General features: G+C 36.4%; 1 protein-coding gene across 1 annotated transcript in view; it reads left to right on the top strand.

The window, feature by feature from the left end:
• LRRN1 (leucine rich repeat neuronal 1) overlaps window positions 1–22,593 on the top strand; it is a 43,161-nt gene extending 20,568 nt beyond the window's left edge. Inside the window, exon 2 of the mRNA XM_051981136.1 lies at window positions 19,099–22,593. Coding sequence (XP_051837096.1) covers window positions 19,373–21,523 — 2,151 coding nt within the window. The 5' untranslated portion in view covers window positions 19,099–19,372 and the 3' untranslated portion in view covers window positions 21,524–22,593. The remainder of the gene's footprint in view (window positions 1–19,098) is intronic.
• Window positions 22,594–22,802: the final 209 nt, after the last annotated feature.

The raw sequence follows: 22,802 nt of genomic DNA on the forward strand, positions 1-22,802 counted from the left end.
TCTCGCTAATAAATCATGCATTTTACAAGAGCCATTGGATGAAATAGTCTTTTATCAGGATTCATCGATTAGAAACAACGCTTTTTCTGAAGGGCTTTTGATTTATCAGGTGTGGTATCCATACTGAATTGGATAGGAGACAGTTATTCAAATGTATCTTGTTAACTTAGTAACCCAAACCATTCATTTTATATCGCCCAGAGCCTAAGGGAGAAGTAGTAGCATAAACTCAGCCTTGGATCTTTCTATTGACCCTATTTTTCTGTGTCCCCGTGGCGAGTATTTCCCTTGGAAAAAGTTGTATAGCCATTTTCATTGCTGTTTTTGCCCTTGCTGGCCCAGCTGTCAAGACCCTTGGATCTAAAAGAGGCTGGTGGCCTTTGTGTGCATGTGTTACCTAACTAACCCCCCAAAAAACTGATCCAATTTACAGTTGACTCAAAATGGTGGGTAAATGGGACTTTTTCATTAGACCAAAGACAGTGTGACACCACAGAAATAGTTCATTATTTGGAATCAGAGAACTTGAGTTTACATCCTACCTTAGTCACTTACTGCCAATGGCACCTTAAGGAATTAACTGAATGTTTCTGGGTCTGTTTCCTCATCTCTAAGATGAGGATCTTGGATTAGATAAAGGTTCCTTCCATCTCCCAATCTTTAATCCTATGATCCTTGATGTCTATGGGGCCTCATTTAACTTTTTTGTGCCTCACTTTTCCTCCTCTATACAATATAAGAATTGGAGGGGAAGCCTTTGCATGCTAGTGAGCTTTATAGCTGTCTTCTCTGACTTAGTCAAGAAACGCCTATATTTGAATCCTATGGCTGTCTTTTTTAACTCTGTGAACAGGTGATGATTTCTCTGACCCTCCCTTTCTTATCTGTTATAGAAATAATAGGATACATAGTACTTTCCTTACAGGCAAACAACCTAGTATAGTAGACGACTAAATTTGAAGGAAAAAATTAAAGATCAAAGCAAACCCCAACTCTTTCTGAATTTGCGACCCAGGAACACAGAGGCAGCTTGGTGGTTCACTGGATAGATAACCTATTCCTCAGTTCAAATATAGTCTCAGAGCCTTATTAATTAAGTGACTCTAACTTCACCTATTTGCCTTAGTTTCCTCAACTGTAAAATGGGTATAATAAAAGTACCTATCTTGCAGGATTATTATGAGAATCAAATGAGATCATATTTATGTATGTAGCATAGGGCCTGGAAAAAAAGTAGATGCTTAATAAATGCTTGTTTCCTTTCTTCTTGCTGTGAGCATATCAGTTATCTCTTTCATTTTTCTCACCCATAAAATGAGGAAGTTAGACTGACTTCTAAGGCTCTCTAACTCTAATCTTTGATCATAGATAGTTTATTAACATAAATAGTATTAGATCCCAATCAAGCTTAACCCACTTCTCAAGAGTCCACCATGTGGGCCCATCATTAGATAGGATACCCTGGTTTGGGCTCGTACTACAGAAAATACAATAAGTCTAATGCAGTACTTTAAAAATGATCCCTTAAAGGGGCTCCCCATTAAACTCCAAGATTGAAATTCTAAGTAGGATGCACAGATTTAATTAGCACTGTATCATTATAGCAAATGTGATGCTTTTACCCACTTTTTTTAATGGCATCATCTCTTTAAATACAGGCTGGAAATGTGCTTCCAAGGGGAAAACGTAACTGAACAGCAACTGTGTGATACTCAGAGATACCACATATTGTGCATTTGGATATTCTGTCATAGTTTCTTCCTCAAGGGAGAAAACACCTAGTCATGTTCTTAGGTATCACTTTTTTTTAAGTTCTGTGAACTCCAGAATCCTTAAATCTCATGAAACATAATGAAAATTAATTCCCCAGGCCTCAAGGAAGGCAATATATCCTAATGTTTCTGTGATATCCTTTTCTCAGAAATAAAGTGATTAGGCCTATTCCAGTGCTGTAGGGCCAGTTTTCCCAATCCTCCAACTTGTTTGTGATGAAGGGAAAAAATACATCATCATTTTCAGTAATCTCTATCTGAAATTTAACATCTTCTTTCATTGTAAATGGAGGCAAAAACATTATTCTAAGGAAAGGATCCATAGGCTCTACCAGACTGTCAGAGACCTATGTCTTCATTTAACAAATGGGGAAACTGAGACCCAAAGAGGTTGTGACTCAATGAAGATTCAACAGGGAGCAAGTTGCTGACCTGGGTTTCACAGGCAGGTCCTCTGAATCCAAATCCATCTCTCTTTCCATGATATGATATATGATCTTTGGGGCACATGTTCACCCCACAAGTACATAAGTTCCTTGAGTGCAAGTATTTTCATTTTTGTCTTTGCATCCTCAGAATTTAAATGACTGGCTCCTGGTGGGCAATCAACAAATACCTTATAAATGAATTAACAAAATAGTCACAGCTGAATTTATAGTTTCAGAAAGGGTATGTGTGTTTGTGTGCATGTGTTACCTAACTAATCCCCCCAAAAAGTGATCCAATTTACAGTAATGGCCCTATCCTGTTGTTGCTCAGTCATTTTCAGTCATGTCTGAATTTTCAAGATCCCATTTGTAGTTCTCTTGGCAAAGATACTAGATTGATTTTTCCATTTCCTTCTCCAGCTCATTTTACAGATGAAGTAATTGAAACATATAGGCTTAAGTTATTTGTCCAAGATCACACAGCCTAGTAGGTGTCTAAGGACAGATTTGAACTCACAAAGATGAAGTATTCTTGATTATAGGCCCTGAGTTCTATCTACTGTGCCACTTAGCTGCCCTATCATCTCCAATAGTACTTCAGTTTTACTCTTGGACAGCTATCTTTGTCAAGAACATCTTCCTGACATCAAGCTTATATTTATATATTGTCACTTCTCCCCATTGCTCATGGCTCTGCCTTCTAGGGCCACGCAAAAATGATACTAATCCCTAGTCCATGTGATATCAGAGATTCAAATCTTGGAAAAGAGGAGACCTGATATTTGATGAATCTCCTCTTTTCCAAGATTTGAGTTTGCTTCCTCCTCTTGAAGTTGATATGGAAAGAACTTGAGGCATCCCCATGGCAGTCTTGTAAGCACTCTTGAGCTTATCCTTGGAGAGATGTCATCTAAAGTCATCAGAACTTTGAACCAAAGGCCTTGTCATAGGTTTGTAGGATTCAGAGATAAATATATACTTAATACTTGAGTGACATTAAGTCACTGACCTTCCTTAGATTTCAGTTTCCTCATCTGTAAAACAATAGAATTAGAGCAGATAACCTCTAAGTTCCCTTCCAGTATTGATACCTCCAAATATAAGCAAAATATAAGCCCCATTGTTATCTCAAACTCAACCTGTCCAAAAAAGGAACTCCAGATCTTTGTTCCCTAAACCCATTCTTCTTTCAAACATCCCCCTTCTGTCATAGGTACAGCACCCTTCCTTCTAGTCACCTGGCTTTGCCAAGTCTTATACATATAACCTCCACAATATATCTCACCTCCATACTCAATCACTCTAGTTTATTTCCTCATCTCCTCTTGCCTGAACAATTGTAACAACCTCCTAATTCATTTTTCTATCTCAAATCTCTTCTACTTCCAATTCATTTTCCACAAGACCATCAATGTGATATTCTTGTATGTCTGAGCTTATAATCCTTCCCATGTCCTGAATAAAATCCAGTAAATCTCTGTCAGCTTAAGAACCAAATACAAACTCCTCTGTCCTTTGACACTCTCCACCACCTATTCCAATGCTACCTTTCTGGTCTTTATTAGACCTTATTTTCTCCAGGCACTCTGCAACTGTCTAGTCAAATGAATCTACTTGTTCCTCCATTTCCCTGGGTGTCCTCTATGCTACAATGGACTCCCCATTTACTTTAACCTCTCAGAATCATTTTCAGATTTAGGTGAAATGCCATCATTTATGAGAAGCCTATCTAGGTTCAGCTGCTTTTGCTTCTCCCTATCCCAGGCTTACCTTACAGCTATTTTGTGTGTGTCTTATACAGATCAATGAATGTCCCTCTCCCATTAGAATGCAAGTTCCTTAAAGGCAGTAGCTGTGACTTACCATTTTCATTTTATCCCCAGTCCCTGACAAATAGTAAGTGCTTAATAAACACTTGATTGACTGGTATGAAGTCAAAGTCTCCTTCCAGACAGGAGTAGACCATTCTGATCTTTTCTATTGCTCTGAAATGTTAGCAGCCCCATGCATCTAAAACGTACACCAATAAGACATTTAGATAGCATTTTTCAGTTTACTAAGCACCCTTATAGCCAAAATCCCATTTAAATCTTAAAGCAACCCTGTGTATTAGATATGCCTTATTGTTGAGTATCATAATATTTACCATGAATGTACGACTAGACAAAAAAGGATAGTAAGGTGATTAATCAGACTCCATCACTAGAAAGCAACCAAAACTTACTTTCAATTCAACAATTTCTCAACCATCTACAAAGGTCCTTAGAGACAAAAATGAAAAACTCCTTGGGCTTAATGATCTAAGATTCTAATGAGCAGATTGAAATATGTACCCAGGTGAGCATATCAATGCAAAATTCATGGAGAGGAAAGAAAATTTCATTCACTACCCTAGTCAGTTGATCTAAACATGAATGATGTGGCAGCAAAGGGTTAAAACCCACCGATCTCTTTCAAAATGATGAATGCATCTCTTAAGTCAGAGGGGGCAATGGAATTGATTATACTGCAAATTGGACATACCCCTTAAGTCTTTAAGTAGCTGTGTCCCAGAGAGAGCTAACAGTGGAGAAAGAAACCAGCTCTTCAGTTTTGCTGGAAAGAAAGTGATTTAGTCACCTTTGTATCATTTACTCTACTTGGGTTGTGTTGTCTAGCAGTAGCACATCATTCAGGTATTAGATCCATAGACAGTTGAAGAAAAATACTTGTACACGCACACACACACACACACACACACACACACATTACCCACAACATAGACAGTTGAAGGAAAACACACATACACACACATACCACATACACAGATATAGAGAGGATTATTTGAAAGAGGAAGCAGGAAGAAAGGAGAGCCATCTACAGATTCAAGATAAATTTAGAATTGAGTTACAGAAAGGAACAGACTTTGAGAGCCCAGCTAAGCAACTTGTCTAGCAGAGACTTTGCACCAAGTGGGAGGAGGCTGTCTTTTGAGAAAGGGCTTTGCATCTGGTAGCAGCTGAGAAGAGAGTAGCCTTGACTACATGCTTTCCTTATTGTGTACTTACCTCACTACCATGGTATTACTCTAGGTTATTACACTCTTTCCACGGATACTTGGTATATTTGTGTATATATGTGTGTGCAGGGAGAGGGGGAGAGGAGAGAAAGAGTGCTCTAGGAGTATGGGGAAGTGTTTTTTAGCTACTGCATGCCATTTTAATGCATTATCTTTGCTAAGAGCTAATTGCATGTACTGATTAATTATTGAGAATCCCACCACTGGGGGCTCAGGATATATAATAACAGAAATATAGACCCACAAGGTATATATAATTTTTGGCAATGTTGATTATCCCTCACTCAAAAATCACCCTTTGATTTGAGTACAAATTGGGAAAGTACCACAGAAGGAATGCTACACATATGGAAAATTAAAAACAGAGCAATTTTAGGAAGAAGAGAGCACCAATAGAGATCTAGAACAGCCTTGTGTAGAAAGTAGACTCAAGTCGTACACTTCTGAGTTCTTTTCAATCTCTCTGCATGTCAAATTCATAGAGGATAATCCCATTTTTAGATGAGGAAAATGTGGAACATTTAAATGGATTCAAGTTTCTTAGAGATGTCAATGTCAAATAAAATATGTATCAAATTAAGCACTTATTTCAAACATTTCTAAGACACAAGATTATATAAATTACAGATAAAGGAGACCTTAGAGGCCATCAAGTCACCCCCATATTTTACATCCCAGGAAACAAGTATAGTGAAGTTAATGATTGCTCATATATCTTTTAAGTGTGCAAATTGAATTTGAACCCAGCCTACCTTAACTCTGGCATCTTGTTCACTATATTATACTGCATTCTGTCCAAAGCAGTTTTAAGAATTTACATTTTTTAAAGTTTACAAAAATATTTCATCAAAAAAACACAATAAAGTTAAATAAAATATTATTTCCCCTATTTCAGAAATGAAGAAAAATAGTTGAGATGGGAAAGTCTTCTGATTTCATGCCCAGGACTTAATCCATAGTATTTTGGTGGTTTATAAGCACTCAGAAAAGGGGTGAAAAGGGGTGAAGATTTAACCACTGAGTTCAATCTTGTGGGGATTCTTATATTCTTCAATAGATCATGAGTTCCTCACAAACTAAAATAACTTGAAGATTAAAGATTCTTCCTGTCTAGGTTAAAGGTCATTTGTAAAATTTAACCAATTATACAGTCCCCTCCAGATGGCAAGTGCATAGTCTTCTGTCTCCTATGAGACAAGAATCACCAATTATTCATTCAATATCTATTCAGTGGGTAATGACTTGTGAACATAACACCTTGAAGGGACTGCCTATGGGGAATGGAAAGAAACATATTTTATGTATGATCCCTGCACTTAAGGAACTGATTATCTAGCTAGGGAGATAAGACATGCATATAAAATTTATCAATAAATCACAATATGTATTTAGTCTTAAGAGTTGTCTGAGGAGCAATACCGATACTGTCAGGGAATAGAGAATGAAAGAATAATGTTGTTGGAAGAAGAAATCTTCATGGTTACCACAGCTTCTTGGCTTCTTGATGGTGGAGACTAGTGTTTTTCATCTTTAAATTCCCAGCACAATGCCTTCAAATGATGTTCAAAAGCATGCTGAATTCATAAGTAAAAAAGAAATTTCTTTTAAAATACAATTATAAATACTTGAATTTAATATAATTTTAAGCTTTGCACAATGTTATAGGTATGTATGTGTGTGTGTGTCTGTGTATTTATAAATACACACACATATGTATTTATAATCTAATTTGATCCTCATATCATCTCTGGAATGAAGGTGCCATTATCTTTCTTTATAGTTATGGATACTGATGCACAAGAAACTTTCCCTGACTTCTCCAAAGTCAGATAGCTAAGAAGTATCTAGGATAGAATTCTAACCTAGGTCTTCCTGAATGCAAGAACAGCCTTAATCCCTCAGCTATGTTTCCTTCTTTTCCTGGTAAATGGTCATGTAGCTTCTATTTGGAGAGTTCCTATAACACAGAATTTGCACCCTCTTGAGGTAGCCCATTCCACTTTAGATATCTCATAATTATTGGAAATGTGTCATTATGTAAGAACAAAACTGCTTTCCTACTGCTTCCACTCATCTTCCTAGTACTGCTTGCAAGACTAAGAAAAACAATTATAATTCTTAAGGACAACCTACTCAGATCCCTGTAGATGACAACTATCATGTCTCTATTAAATCTTTTCTTCTTCAGTTTAAACATCCCTAGTTTTTTCAAATGAAATTATATTCCACATGTGGTCTAATAAAAATAGGATAGATTGAGTTATAACTCTATAAAATCTTTTCAACTGTCTGGGACTCACCTTCCTTAACCATAAAATTACTTAGGAGTTAAACTTAGAAGATCCTCTCCCATTTTCAAATCATACACTCTTATAATTGACTGGCACCACTTCCCAACACCCCCCATTATCTCTCCCCGACTATATCAGCATTAATGCATTTTTGTTGTTGATTTTCTCAGCCTCATGTGTAATGTTATTTTTTTTATTAAGCTTATGGTTGATTAACAACCCTAAGGTCAGCTTTGAAAATGAGAAGTAGTATTTATTATATAGTTCTTAAAAAAAAAGTAAACAGTATGAAATGTAAAACCATGATTTCATAGTGAATCCTGTTTTTAGATTATGCTGTGTACATAGACATGCTCTCTCTTTTTGGTCTTTGTGTATTTAAGTTCAAAATGAACTAAAAATTAAAATTTAAAACTCTAAAAAAATAACTCTCAGATGTTAGCCAAGTAAACCGTTGCCTAGTCATATCTTAGTCATCCTGGATTTATGCAGTTTTTTAAAACCCAAATATAAGAATTTGCATTTATCTTGTTTCCATTTCATTAAATTGCATTTAGATGATTATTGTAGGACTTTTTGAGTTCATAATTCTCTCTTCTCTTAAATTAAAAAAAAGGATACTTGTCCTTATTCTTTTGATAGTGCTAGTGTTGTATATACAAATGAAAATGCAAAAATGGTCATATAGACATGAACCTCAAGTAGTTGACCTTTATAACTGTATGGGGCCTGAAGTCAGAAATGCTCATCTTCATGAGTTCATATCCAGTCTCAGATACTTACAAACTAAGTGACCCTCAGCAAATCCCTTACTTCTATTTGCCTCAGTTTCCTTTCTATAAAATGAGCTGGAAAAGGAAATGGCAAACTACTCCAGTATCTCTGCTAAGCAAATGGGTCACAAAGAGTCAGATATGACTGAACTAACCAAACAATATGAGTGTATAGCAAGTAGACATATGGTATTATTTGGTGTTTGTTTGGTGTTACTAGAATTATGGGATTATAGATTTAAAGCTGAAAGAAAGATTAGCCGTCTTCTAATCCAACTCTCTCATTTCACAAATAAAGAAACATACCAAGAAATGCTCAGTGATCTGCCCAAGTCCTTATGGGTAATTTTTTTTTTTATTCCTAATAGCCCATTCCTGTTTCCAACACTTCTGTTGTCCAACTCTCTCATTTAATACATGAGAACTGAGGCTTAAATAAATTAAGTGACTTGCCCATGGACATACAGGTGGTAAGTGCCTGAACAAGGATGTAAATTGAGATTCTCTGACTCTAAGTTCTTACTTTTCCCACTATACCATGCTGTTGGACCAGGGAATTAAGTAACCTGACTTCTAGCCATGACTCTACTACTAACTAGCTTTAATCACTTACCAAATCTTGGTCTTCCAGGTCCTTAAATGAAAATAGAAGGGTTAGACCAACAATATACAAAGTACCTTCAAACTTGAAAATCCAGGGTTTAAATTTAAGATTCCTTGACTTTATCCTTCAGAAAGTAAAAGAGAAGAGGGATCTAAAATTTCTTCAAAATTCATTCCCCAGTAATCTTTCAAACACACTATGTAGCCCCTTAAATATTTGACTTTTATTCTTACAATGGTTTGGGTTTTTTTGGTTTGTTTTTTAACTTTTATTTTAAGACTGAGGTCTTTCCTGGAACATCGCCATTACCACATTGACCTTGCCCTCTCTATGGTTTTCCTTTGTGCAACTCTGGCTTTTAGACATAGCTTGGAAAGCAGCCACTTTCCCATTTCTCCCAAGGAAGCCATTACTGCACCTGGACTTGGGCTCATTCATACTGAGCATTTTCCAGAAGTGAACATATTTCACTCACCCTCTATAGAGTCATCACCTTACCTACTGCACTGACAAAGTTCTGGTCATGCAATCCCAGAGATGGGATGATCTTTATCCCTTAAAATATTTAGAAGAAGCTACTTAGTTGTCCCATAATTATATGAAAACCTGCTTTAAAAGTTATTACACAACATTTCCTTTATCTCTCCAAGTCTACCTCTTTTTACACAATAGTCTTGCTCCTGAAAAATGTATATAAAAATGAAATACTATTTTATGCACAGTGTGGTCCTCCAGCCCTAAAGAACATATACTGCAATTTTCAAACCGAGATTTTCTTAAATGGCTCACATGACTTTTAAACATTATTATTAATTAATCTTCACATTCATTAAAACCCATCTTTATTAAATTTTATGATCCTATTATCCCTTTGCACAATGGCACGTAAACCAAAGAATTATTGAAAGATGAGAGACTTTTTTTCCAATAGAATGTAAGCTCTTTGAGGACATGTATTTTTTTGTCGTTTTGTTCTTAATGGTTAGCCCAATCCCTGGTACATAGTAAGCCTTTGACAAATACTTGTTGAATTGTATTGAATTCCCAAATCTGGTATTTCCTCTTCTTTATTCTTCCCCCCCAACAAAAAGACCCTTATCACTAAAAGTACAGCTACTTTTAGAGATGATTAGAAAGCCATTGGAGGATAGGAAGAGGAACAAAGTGGATGACCTCTGAAATCCCTTTGAGATCAGAGAGTAAAGAAACAAAGGTACCAAATTATATTGTTTGGTGAAGGTCACTGAAAGCTTTGTGTGGCCAAGCCAAAATTAGGATTCTGTACCCCCGCATGTCCTCATTCTTTTGTTTGGTCCATTCTCCCATACTGCTTTGCCTACTGATGAATAATACAGACTCTCAGGAACATTTCATTATGCAAAGGAGTTTTAGGACTTGCCTATGAGCACACACTGTCTCCATTATGTCCTTGAAAGGGTAGGATATAAACTTTGTTTTATTCAAAATGCATCATGGAGACCATTACAACCCTTATTCCTGTATGTCATCTCTCACTGCAATCACTAACCCAAACAATGGCAGGTTTAACTTTTTACAATGGGTGAAGCAGAAGTGTAATTTGCTAAAAGTTATTAGCAAGAGAAAGGTGAGAATTAGAAAATGGTTAAGGTTAACATAAGAGCCCAACACATTTTTTTTTAAGATTTCTGCCATAGGGAATAAATATTTCTTTGGGACCCAGGGAATGCTTGTATGATAGAACAGTGAGCTTGTATAGCAGCACAGTGAATTGTTATTCACTTATTTGCCCCCTCCTTTTCTCCTTCCAATTCAGTTCAGCTCAACAAGCATTATTAAGTGCCTGCTGTGAATGAGCTACATGAGAATTTAAGTACCTAAAGCAAAGGATGTAAACATCCTGCTAGATGCATGTAGGATAAGGAAGCCCAGCATGAGCACCAATGAGTACAATTTTTAAATGGATACAAAATAATATGGGGAGATTACTTATAACTTGGGTAATCAGGGAAGGCTTCTTGAAAGAGGTAACACTGAGCCCAGAGAGATGGTTGTTCCAAAACACAGAAGTGAGGAGGGGGGAAATGCCAGAAATAGGGTATAACGTGCAAATACCAAAAGAAGACATAGATAAAAACAATAATAACAACAATTGTGATGATAATGCTAGATTAATAATAGCATTTTAAAATACTTTATCTCCTTTGCTTTTTACAACATCCCTGTGATGATGTAATGTGGGTACTATTATTTCCCCCCTTTTAAAAATGAGAAAACCAAGGATTTACCAAGAATCATACAGCTAGGAAGTTCCTGGGTTTAAACAAAGGACACAAAATAATATCCAGTAGGCCATAATGAATGGAATACATAGTCAATAAAGGGGAGAAATGTAGAATCAATCTGGAAATATCATTTGTAGCCAGATAATGAAATCTTTTTTTTTTAAAGTTTGTATTTTATCCTCAAAATAATAGGGAGTTGGGGCAGCTAGGTGGTGCAGTGGATAGAGCACCATCCCTGAAGTCAGGAGGACCTGAGTTCAAATGTGACCTTAGACATATCACTTTCTAGCTGTGTGACCTTGGCAAGTCACTTAACCCCAATTGCCTCAGCAAAATAGGGAGTCACTGAAGCTTTTTGAGCAGGGTAGTAGCTCAATCAGACTTTTGGCTAAAAAATATAAAATTGGCAACTTTCTAAATGGTTGATGCGATCTATTATAATAGATCAAGAAGGGAAGGGGGCCTGAATCAGGATGGTGCTTATCAGTGGAGAGAAGTTGATGAATGAAAGAAATTTTGGTAATTGATTAGAAAGAGAATGGCCTGGGATGCTGTGAATAAGAGTGAAGAGTGAATGATGACTCCCAAGTGTTCTCAATACAAAGTCAAGATTCTCCAAGTGAATGGTTTGTTTCAGTTTGCCTTTATTTATCATAAGGACCTCAGTGCTAGGGATGGTTTCTGACTCTATCTCCTCTTTCAGAATACATCAGAGTTAAGCATAGCATGACTATCTATTTTCACCATAATCACCCTATTGTACATCTTCATTATCACCCACTTTTATTATCCCAGTGGATTTCTAATTAAGCTCCCCACTACCTTCATACGTTCCTCAGTTCAATTCATCCTTTATAAACTTCCAGAAATATCTTTTCATGCATATTTCCAATGACAGACCTGTACCAAAATTCTTCAGTAACTCCATTTTGACTACTCAGTGAAACACAAATGCCTCAATCTAGCATCTCATTCTTCTCCAGTCTAGAACTACCAGATCTTTCAAGCTTTAGCTCACATTATACCCTCACAAATACTTCAGTTTCCCACTGAGTGTACTATTCTCTGACTCTTTGTATGCGTTCACATTCATGGCTTCAGACCTCTGCCAGACCCTTCTTGATTCTTGTAATAGCCTCCCTCTCCCTCTTTATTGAGTTCTACTTATCTTTTAATAGGGGATGGATGGTACTAAATCTATAATTTCATTGGTATTGGAAACTTTGCTTCCCTAGGTATCTTCTTTACTACTTGTAGTCTTAGAAATATGCATAGAACATTGAGAAGTTAAGTGATTTGCCCAGGAGTCACATAATCATTATGTCAGAAGGGATTTCAGATTTTTCTGGCTTCAAAGCTAGTTTTTCATCCACTCTGCCACACTGACTTCACTTATTTTTAATACTCTTTTTAAATGTCATCTCTTCCATGAAGAATGTGCTGATGTTCTAGAATGGCATCAGAACTTTATTTATATACTTCTAAATCACTGAAAGCATTTTGGATTTCATGTCTTATCCCTCTCCTAGGTTGTAAGCACCGTAAAGTCACAATCTTTGTCTTATATCTAGTATGTATACATCCTATTATCTAGAACAAAGTTATGCATACAGTTGTTGCTTAACAAATGTTTGTCAAGTAAATTAATGGCATGCCTGCATGAAAACCCTATTCCCAAGTATGTTAACAACTCACAATCTCTGGTATTTTTCTTTGTGTTACTCTTGTCTTAATGAATATGATTTGGCTTCTCTGGTACAATAATGGTTCCTTGGTCACTACAAAGTTATCTCACATTCAGATTAGCAGTAATTAAATTCATGTTTGTAGGTGATCTCCATACCATATAATTTTAAGCTTCCTTGATTCCATTTTGTTTTTATTGCTTGTTTTCCAACATCCCACCATCACTAGGAAAACAGAAGGGGACTGCCAAGGAATGATGGCCATTTTGTATAGTCATCAATTTCATGAGAAGTACTATGGAATAGTAAATACAAGCTGGATCTCAGAGTCCAGGGCAAAAAAAAAAAAAAATCCTCCCTTAAGGCAAAGGAGTCTTGTGATAGAAATCCAGTTAACCTCTCCCTGCCTATACTCAAATTTCTTAACTCTGTAAGTAGAGTTTCTACATGGGAGTTTTTTCATATAAATGAAATCATTTTCAAAATTTCAAAATGCAAAAGGTGAAAGACTTTAGTGATAAGTGACCCTTCTCCTGATGATTAAATCTCTGTAATCTTCCCTAGTCAGGTCCTCCAGTAGCAAACACAGGCCATCACCAAGACCATGCTCAGAGCATTTCCAAGGAGGTAGAACCTGCTAGGACCTACGCTTTGCACAGGATCCTCTCAACATACTAGTGAGACATTAGAGTAACACTTTTATGGTGTCCCCATTTCTAGAGAGATTACTCTAAAAATCATCTTGGTTTTCCATCCTATAGTTCAGATTCTTCATAGGCAAAAATCTCTGTAGTATAGTCCTCTGGGAGTTCATAGAGGCTGGACTAATTTGACTGCACTCTCATTAAAGAAATAAGTTTTTCTTCAGGAAATGTGTTAAAACTTAACAGAGTCAGAATGCAAGAGTGAAGCTGAGTAAATCCCAATATCCTGCTCTTTGTAAACTGGTGTCTCAAGGAACCTAGGGATTTGAAGAAGCCATAATAAATCTTTCAGACCACTCTGGAATGAGAAAGTAAACTAAATGAATAACTTTAGAGAAGTCTCCCAAGTATAAACCAAATAAAGCTATACAGAAGAAATGGCATATTCCCTGATTCCTTCTGTCTCTCTGTTGGACCTACTTGACCCCCATAAAGACAGAGCTGGGAGCAATAAGGGAATATTTCAGAGAGGTAAATTGAGATTTGAAATAAGGAAAAAATTCTAGTGCTTATAGCCACCTACAAGTGGAAGGGCTGCTGCAGAAAGTATCACAGTTCTCCCTTAGAGACAGAAGTTGGACAGCCACTTATCAGGTATATTGCAAGGCAAACTTTTGTTCATTTGTGGACAGAAATAATCTGTCATTTTTACTATATGTATTTTAACTGTATTTAGATATTTGCATGTTGTCTCCCCTATTGAAATGGAAGACACATGAGAGTAAGAACTCTGTGTTTTAACCAATTATCCCTGATGTTTAGTAAAGTATCTTTTGTATGGTGAGTACTTAATGATTGCTTATTTATTAACTGACTCTTTGATTGATCTGTTTTGCCCTAAAAGATCCCTCTCAATACTGACATATTGATATTCCATGACAGTTGGCCCCTTTCCTTTACAAATAATTATTTTTCATTTGTTAGAGGATCAGAGATAAGACTAAATTATATAAACTGATAACATGGAGTTTCCAAGAGTTGCAAATTGTTATCTATTCCACATCATGACTTTCCCTTTTACGGTTAGAAAATATTGCAGGTAGGCATTAGACATTAAATGGGAATTTGGGCAAGTTTCATGGAAGCCACAGACAAAACAGAAAGGCCAAGAGACTACACAGAAAGACCAGGAGACAACAGAGAGTCTATGACCAAACTCTTAAACCAAATTTTGCAATAAGATATTGTAAACACCCATAAAGGAAAAAGGAATTCAGACTTCCTCCCTCGGACAAAAAAAAAAGACAAAATATTTATGTGGATTCCAGGTGGTAGAGAGGCCATTCTACAAACCCTCATAATGTGGAAGGGATAACTGCATATTTATTTTGATCTCTATCAAAAGATCATATCTAAAATGCTTACAATCATAAGTTTTTTAAATTTAAATCATACAAGGTTTGCTATGAAAACTCTCTGAGTGTGTGTGTGTGTGTATATGTGTGTGTGTATGTGTGTGTATAGTATACAAATAAGAAGAGGACCAGTTTAAAGGGGTATTTTTGCATGTGGATGAATAGACATTTGATAAAAGGTTTTTTCTCTTATCTCATAAAGTCTTCATAATGCATTTCAAACATAGATTTCAGTAGAAGAGATATTAGAGATCTTCCAGCTCTTTAATTTTACAGGTCTCTGAAATGTAAAATGACTTGTTCCATTACACCGGGAGATGGTTATTCAGTAGGTTTAGTCATATCTGACTCTTCAAGTCCTCATTTGGGGTTTTCTTGGCAAAGATGTTGAAGTGGTTTGCCATTTCCTTCTCCAGCTCATTTTACAGATGAGGAAACTGAGGCAAAATTGTATTAAGCCACTTACCCAGAATCATATAGCTTGGAAATGTCTATGGTCAGATTGGAACTCAGTAATGTGAATCTTCCTGACTCCAATTTTGGCACTCCATCCCCTGAACCATGTAGCTGTGACACAGGAAGGAACAAGTAGTATAGAGAGCAACTTGGAACTCAAGTACTCTCACTACACATCTATTGATATTTCAAAGCAACAGCTTATGTGTATGATCTAGGATGAGCAGGAGGAGAGCAGAGAAAGATTACATTGGTATTGATCAGATCTGACATCATAGGTGGATCCTTAACAATAGGTGTGCATAATTCATAAAGTAAGTCAAACATTTTAATATCATTATCTCATATCATATTGTTTCTGATGGAATGGGGACAGTGCTCCCAAAAGTCTCACTGTTAGATCTCCATGAAAAAAAAAAAAAAGATAATGCATTTTTTTTCTGGAAACCCACTAGGTGCGACTTTTTGGATTCAAGACATGACCTGAATAACATTTTTACTCCTTGGTTTTTCTCCTTAATAATATTATCAGTATCCCAACATTAGGTGAAATTGTATTGCAGTTATGGACAAAAAAAGCAGCCTACAGATTTACTGTATTTTGAAGTAAGGTTGAAATAGAAACCTGTGGTGGAAATTATGGAACCCAGTGATTTTATAGCCATTTGTACCTGTCATATGAAAACTCTGAAAGGAAACAGAAATGGACCTCAGTGTTAATTAAATAAAAGGAGTAATATTGGGGATTAGTAAAACTATGTACTGTATTTTCAGTGGGAGAATTTCATTGAACAAAATGCTGTAGTATTTGATAGCTGTGAGAGAGTGAGAATGAGGGAAAAGAGGGGCCATATATATGTGTGGGTATATATATGTAATATATGAATAAATATCTAGAAATAAAATTTTACATATTAAATTTAAATATATTTATTTAGTTAGAAGTTTTGTAAGGATAGTTACACAAAATAGCCAGCAGAATTACACATAAAATTGTCTGAAATCAGGTCTTTATTGTTTAATTTGGTATGTCCCTGACAGCTAGGTGTCACAGTATATACAACTACACTTGGAGTCGGGGCACCTGAGTTCACATCCAGTTTAGTCATTTCTTAATTAGGTGACTATGGGCAGATTATTTATCCTCTATCTGCCTTGGTGTCCTCAGCTGTAAAATATGAATAATCATCAGCACTTACTCCCAGGTTTATTATGAAGATCAAAGAATATAATATTTGTAAGGCACTTAGCTCAGCATGTGATAGAGTAAATTGATGCTTCTTTCTTTCCTCTCTTCTCCCTTCCTTTTTTTCTCCTTTCATCTCTCTCTTTATTCCTTTTTTTTCCTTCCTCCTTCTTTCCTTCCATCCTTCCCTCCTTTTCCTCATTTCTTCCTGGTGCCTAGCAAAGTATTTTCACATGTCATGTACTTAGTAAATACTTGGTAAAGTTAAAACTGATCTTGGATTTCTTTCAGGCACAGAACCCTGATCATACTATGCTACATGAAATATATCTCCTTTTTCTTCATCCAGCTGACTTTTCAGAATTATAATTTGAGACATTTTTTTCTGGATATTCAGCAGAGTAGCTTGTTTTGTATGTTTATAAGATAAATATAAGCATTCTTGCTGTGTCTACTACAAACACACTACATATACCTTCACCTTAAAAAAGCTTCACTTAGATATATATTTTATAAGTGGCAGTTTTTAATATTCCATTTCCTGACTAAGCACAGCAGTATAGTTTTGCAAAAGAAAATGAAGTTTCATGTTTTATTAGTCACTTGCCATCTTCTTCCATGCTGTTTTAAATGCTGATGCACAGGCTATTATTCAAAGGGAACACGAGCATTCAAGTGGATTGGGGTGTAGGAAACCAATCAAAAGTTACTTTTTCATTTTATTGTATTTTCATTTTATTGTTACATCTGAACTTCCCCATGGCTAAAACAGATTTGGACATAGTATTTGAGTAACTTGTAAAAAAAAAGATCTTCCATTTAAAAATGTTAAAGACTGGCTGTGATAAAAAAAAAAAATGCTTGAGCAGAGACTGCCACTGTTGACTTAGGTACAAAGCAGCCAGAAATCAGGCAATGCCAAATCAAGACAGAAATGAATGAGAGGAAGTTAATTTGGTCCTGTGGCATTTTTTTTTCCTTTTTTTTTTTTTTTTCAATTTTAGGCTTGTTCAAACTTAAATGAGAATGCTGTTTATATTCCCGTGGACGAAGTGAAAGCCACCATGCTTTCCATCCACAGGAGTACATGTACTCCAGCAATGCTTAATGGTGATAAAAGGGATTGGAGGAGAGGAAATACGGCATATTATAAAACTTTTCATTCTAGTTACATACCTGTTCTTACAAGTAACTCCGGTTATACATCCACATAAGAATTTACAAACACTAGAAAGTTGGGTAAAGCCTGAATTTTAAAAGCTCTTCATATTTTGTTAAAATTAATACCTAGAACAATCAGCCATTCCTTTTATCACTTAAGAAATACATTTCCGACATCAAGATAATTCCATTAGAACTGATAAATAAAAGCTAAAAATAAATGTCTAGGTAGATCTCCTCTGACACTTCTCCAGCAATCACTATTTAACACTAACAATTCATTACTCAAATAAGTAGCCATATTTTTATGAGATTAATGGAATTGTGTGTATATATACATAAATACATGTACATGCACATATTCACACATCAGTTTTGCCAATAGCATGACCTCCCCTCTAAATCACTAAACAATGTCCTGCAAAAGCTAACATATGATTTGGAAGCTGTGTGTGTATGTGTGTGTCTATATGTATATGTGTATATCAATATGCATATACATAAACTCATTAACTACTGTGAGCAAAATAAAAGTTAAATAAATCAATAGCATTTTAACCTATGGGGAAGGTAAGATGAGCTGAAAATGTAAATAATTCAATTTAGCAAGCATTTATTAAGTGCATATTTGTGCTTAGAATCCATGGTAGGCACTGGAGATGCAATGACAAAGTTCTTGCCTTCAAGGACCTTACAGACTCCTGAGAAGAATGTGTATACAATTAAATGAATTTAAAATGTAAGCATTTAATATAGAAAAATATTTTGCATGCTTTCGCATGTATAATGGGTATTATCTTATTTGCCTTCTTAATGGATAGGGAATTTGAAACTCAATTAAAAAAAATGAATGTGAAAAAAGAAATAATAATTACCATTTTTTTTGCAGGAGATAATAACCAAGAAATATAAATTAAAAAGCATTCCAAAGTTTAGTGATTTTTATCAAAAATGAATTTGGGGGGCACTTAAAATATTTTGAGTTCCTAGTTTCTGAGGTCATCAGTCCTTTTTTAAAAAGTGATAGTTTCATGCTTTTCCAAATCTTTCTGCTGGCTTTGTTGTTTGGGTTATGGTTTGTTTGTTTATTTTTTTAATGAATTCCCCCAGAAATAGTACAAAGAGTTCTAATTTCACTGATGAAGTAAAGTACATCTAAAAATAGTTTGGATACGGTAAAATGGGGTGTGCATTAGTGGAGTGTCCTACAATTTCCTATCTTGTTTAGCTTCTTTAAATGGATTTAGAATATTCCATTATTAGATTTGAGAATGATTATGCCTTTTTAGTAAACGAAGAAAAGACTGTAATGTAGAAAGCATGTGGAAGGAATATAACATCTGTCCTAATCTGCTTTTCAGGCACGTCTCCAGACATTGATTTGGCTGAACTAATTCATGCTGTGGAGCTTTGTGCCCAGTCCTGGAATTGAGAAGTGCTGTTAAAAGACTCCCAATCACTTCCTGCCCTTTGAAAACTCAGAAAATCACCCTTCAGAGTCCGGAGAGCCCACGCATCACAACTAAAACTTTGCTTGAATGTTTGTGTTTTGTGCTTCCTATCGTGGATCTCTCTTTCTAGTCTTTGGACTTTATTAAATTATAAGAAAGTGGAGGCTTAAACTTCCCACCAAACATGGCTAGGATTCGCTTTGCCTTAGTAGCTTGCCATTTGGTATTGGAATTGCTAGTGAATTCATTAACTGAGTCTTCCATCCAGAGTAATGAATGTCCACAACTTTGTGTGTGTGAAATCAGACCATGGTTCACTCCACAATCCACATACAGAGAGGCCACAACAGTGGACTGCAATGACCTTCGCTTAACAAGAATTCCCAGCAATCTTTCAGGCGACACACAAGTCCTCCTCTTACAGAGCAACAACATTGCCAAGACCTCCGATGAGCTCCAACAGCTTTTCAACTTGACAGAGTTGGATTTTTCACAAAACAATTTTACAAGTATACGGGAAGTGGGGCTGGCTAATCTCACCCAGCTCACTACCCTCCATCTGGAGGAAAATCAGATCACGGAGATGACTGATTACTGTCTGCAGGACCTCAGCAATCTACAAGAACTCTACATAAACCATAACCAGATCAGCAGCATTTCTGCTAATGCCTTTTCAGGCCTAAAGAATCTCCTGAGGCTCCACCTCAATTCCAACAAATTGAAAGTGATTGACAGTCGCTGGTTTGATTCAACTCCCAACCTGGAAATCCTTATGATTGGGGAAAATCCAGTGATTGGCATCTTAGATATGAATTTTAAGCCCCTTTCAAATTTACGCAGCTTGGTTTTGGCAGGAATGTATCTCACTGACATTCCCGGAAATGCCTTAGTGGGCTTGGACAGCCTTGAGAGTCTTTCTTTTTATGACAATAAGTTGGTCACCGTCCCTCAACTTGCACTTCAGAAAGTTCCAAACTTGAAATTTCTAGACCTCAACAAAAACCCAATTCACAAAATCCAAGAAGGGGACTTTAGAAATATGTTGAGGTTAAAAGAACTCGGCATCAACAATATGGGGGAACTGGTATCAGTGGATCGCTATGCGCTCGATAATCTGCCCGAGCTTACAAAACTTGAAGCCACCAATAATCCCAAATTGTCTTACATTCATCGCTCAGCTTTTCGCAACGTCCCTGCTCTTGAAAGCTTGATGCTCAACAACAATGCCTTGAATGCCGTTTACCAAAAGACAGTGGAATCTCTTCCCAACCTGCGTGAGATCAGCATTCACAGCAATCCTCTGAGGTGTGACTGTGTCATCCACTGGGTTAATTCCAACAAAACCAATATCCGCTTCATGGAGCCCCTGTCCATGTTTTGTGCCATGCCTCCGGAATACAGAGGGCAGCAGGTAAAGGAAGTTTTAATTCAGGACTCAAGTGAACAGTGCCTCCCTATGATTTCCCATGACACATTTCCAAATCATTTGAACATGGACATAGGTATGACGCTATTTCTAGATTGTCGAGCCATGGCTGAACCCGAGCCTGAAATTTACTGGGTGACGCCACTTGGGAATAAAATAACCGTGGAAACTCTTTCAGACAAATATAAGCTGAGCAATGAAGGCACTTTGGAAATCACTAGTATACAGATAGAAGACTCAGGGAGATACACTTGTGTTGCCCAAAACGTAGAAGGGGCAGATACTCGAGTAGCTACTATAAGGGTCAATGGGACTCTTTTGGATGGTACTCAGGTACTGAAAATCTACGTCAAACAGACAGAATCTCATTCCATCTTAGTCTCCTGGAAGGTTAATTCCAATGTCATGACTTCAAATTTAAAATGGTCATCTGCCACGATGAAGATCGATAACCCCCATATCACATATACTGCCAGGGTCCCCGTTGATGTTCACGAATACAACTTAACACATCTTCAGCCGTCCACTGATTATGAAGTGTGTCTCACAGTATCCAACATCCATCAGCAGACTCAGAAGTCTTGTGTTAACGTCACCACAAAGAATGCTGCTTTTGCACTTGACATTTCAGATCAGGAAACTAGCACTGCCCTGGCAGCAGTCATGGGGTCAATGTTTGCAGTTATTAGCCTGGCCTCCATTTCAGTTTATGTAGCCAAAAGGTTTAAGAGGAAAAATTACCACCATTCATTAAAAAAATATATGCAAAAAACCTCTTCAATTCCCTTGAATGAGCTGTATCCTCCACTAATTAACCTTTGGGATGGTGACAGTGAAAAAGACAAAGATGGTTCTGCAGAAACCAAGCCAACTCAAGTTGACACATCCAGAAGCTATTACATGTGGTAACTCAGTGGATATTTTGCTTCTGGTAGTAAGGAGCACAAAGACGTTTTTGCTTTATTCTGCAAAAGTAACAAAGTTTGAAGACTTTTGTATTTTATGACTTTGCTAGTTTGTGGCAGAGTGGTGAGGACGGGTGGATATTTCCAAATTTTTTAGTATAGCGTATCGCCATGGTTTGACACAATTGGCAGCTTCTCCAAGCTTCCACTGTGTGTTTGGGTTTTATTATTATTATATTATGATTATTTTATTTTGTTTTAGTTGTTGTGCTAAACTTAATAATGCTGTTCTAACTACAGTGCTCAATAAAATTATTCAAGAAAGGTCGGGGTTCCCCTGTGATTCTACCGACAGCATGACCCCCCCTTCTTCTGAAGCCATCAGTAGAGAGTACAGTGTCCTGCAAAAAGCTAACATGCAGTTTGAGGCTGTGTTGAATCATTGTAGAAGTCTGGCCTATAGACTCTTCACCCAAGAAGCCAAGACTAGACTTGCTACCTTTGTTGAATGATGTTAGTTGACTGTACTGTAATGTTGTATCAACTGAACCTTGAATGTTTTGACTTTGAACAATGCCTTTTTTTCTCTCTCTTTTTTTGGGTAATAGTTTAAGAGGCTTAGGTCAAGCTAACAGGCAATAGAACTATGTATATCAATTTTTTAATGTAACAAACTACATGTTAATTGTTATCTTATTCTTTTTATTATATTTAGTAGACACTTTTAAAAAAGACCAGAATTTTGTTGTGTTTAATCCACCAACATGTGGTGTATAATGAAGACAGAACTATAATAAATTAGTTTTGTTCTGATTTTTTTTAGAACAGTTGCAGTAATGGATCCTTTTTAAATATTGCGAATTGCACTAGGGATGCCTTTTGTGAATAGGCCAAGGAGCTGTGATTTCCTGTTGGGAAACTTCCTCCACCTACCCACCAATGTGATTTCTAAGAATGGGTTATTACTTTGACATGATTGATAAAGCACTAATGAACTTGGATTCAGGGAAACTTAAGTTTAAATCCTCAAAACCTCAAAAACTTACTAGTTTTTGTGTCCCTTCCCTCCCCCCCCAGGAATAATAATAATAATAATACACCTACCTCACAACATTATTGGGAGGCTCAAGTGAGATCACACACACATACACACACATACAAATAAACACACAAACACATGCACTGCAAACTGTACAGGTTTGGTAGCTAATTTTACTAGAGCTAGTAGAGATTGGGTAATTTGGTTCAGTAAATACTACTTTGGTTCATCGAAACATGATTCG

This window comes from Antechinus flavipes, chromosome 1 (assembly GCF_016432865.1).
Source record: "Antechinus flavipes isolate AdamAnt ecotype Samford, QLD, Australia chromosome 1, AdamAnt_v2, whole genome shotgun sequence".
Lineage (NCBI taxonomy): Eukaryota > Metazoa > Chordata > Mammalia > Dasyuromorphia > Dasyuridae > Antechinus > Antechinus flavipes.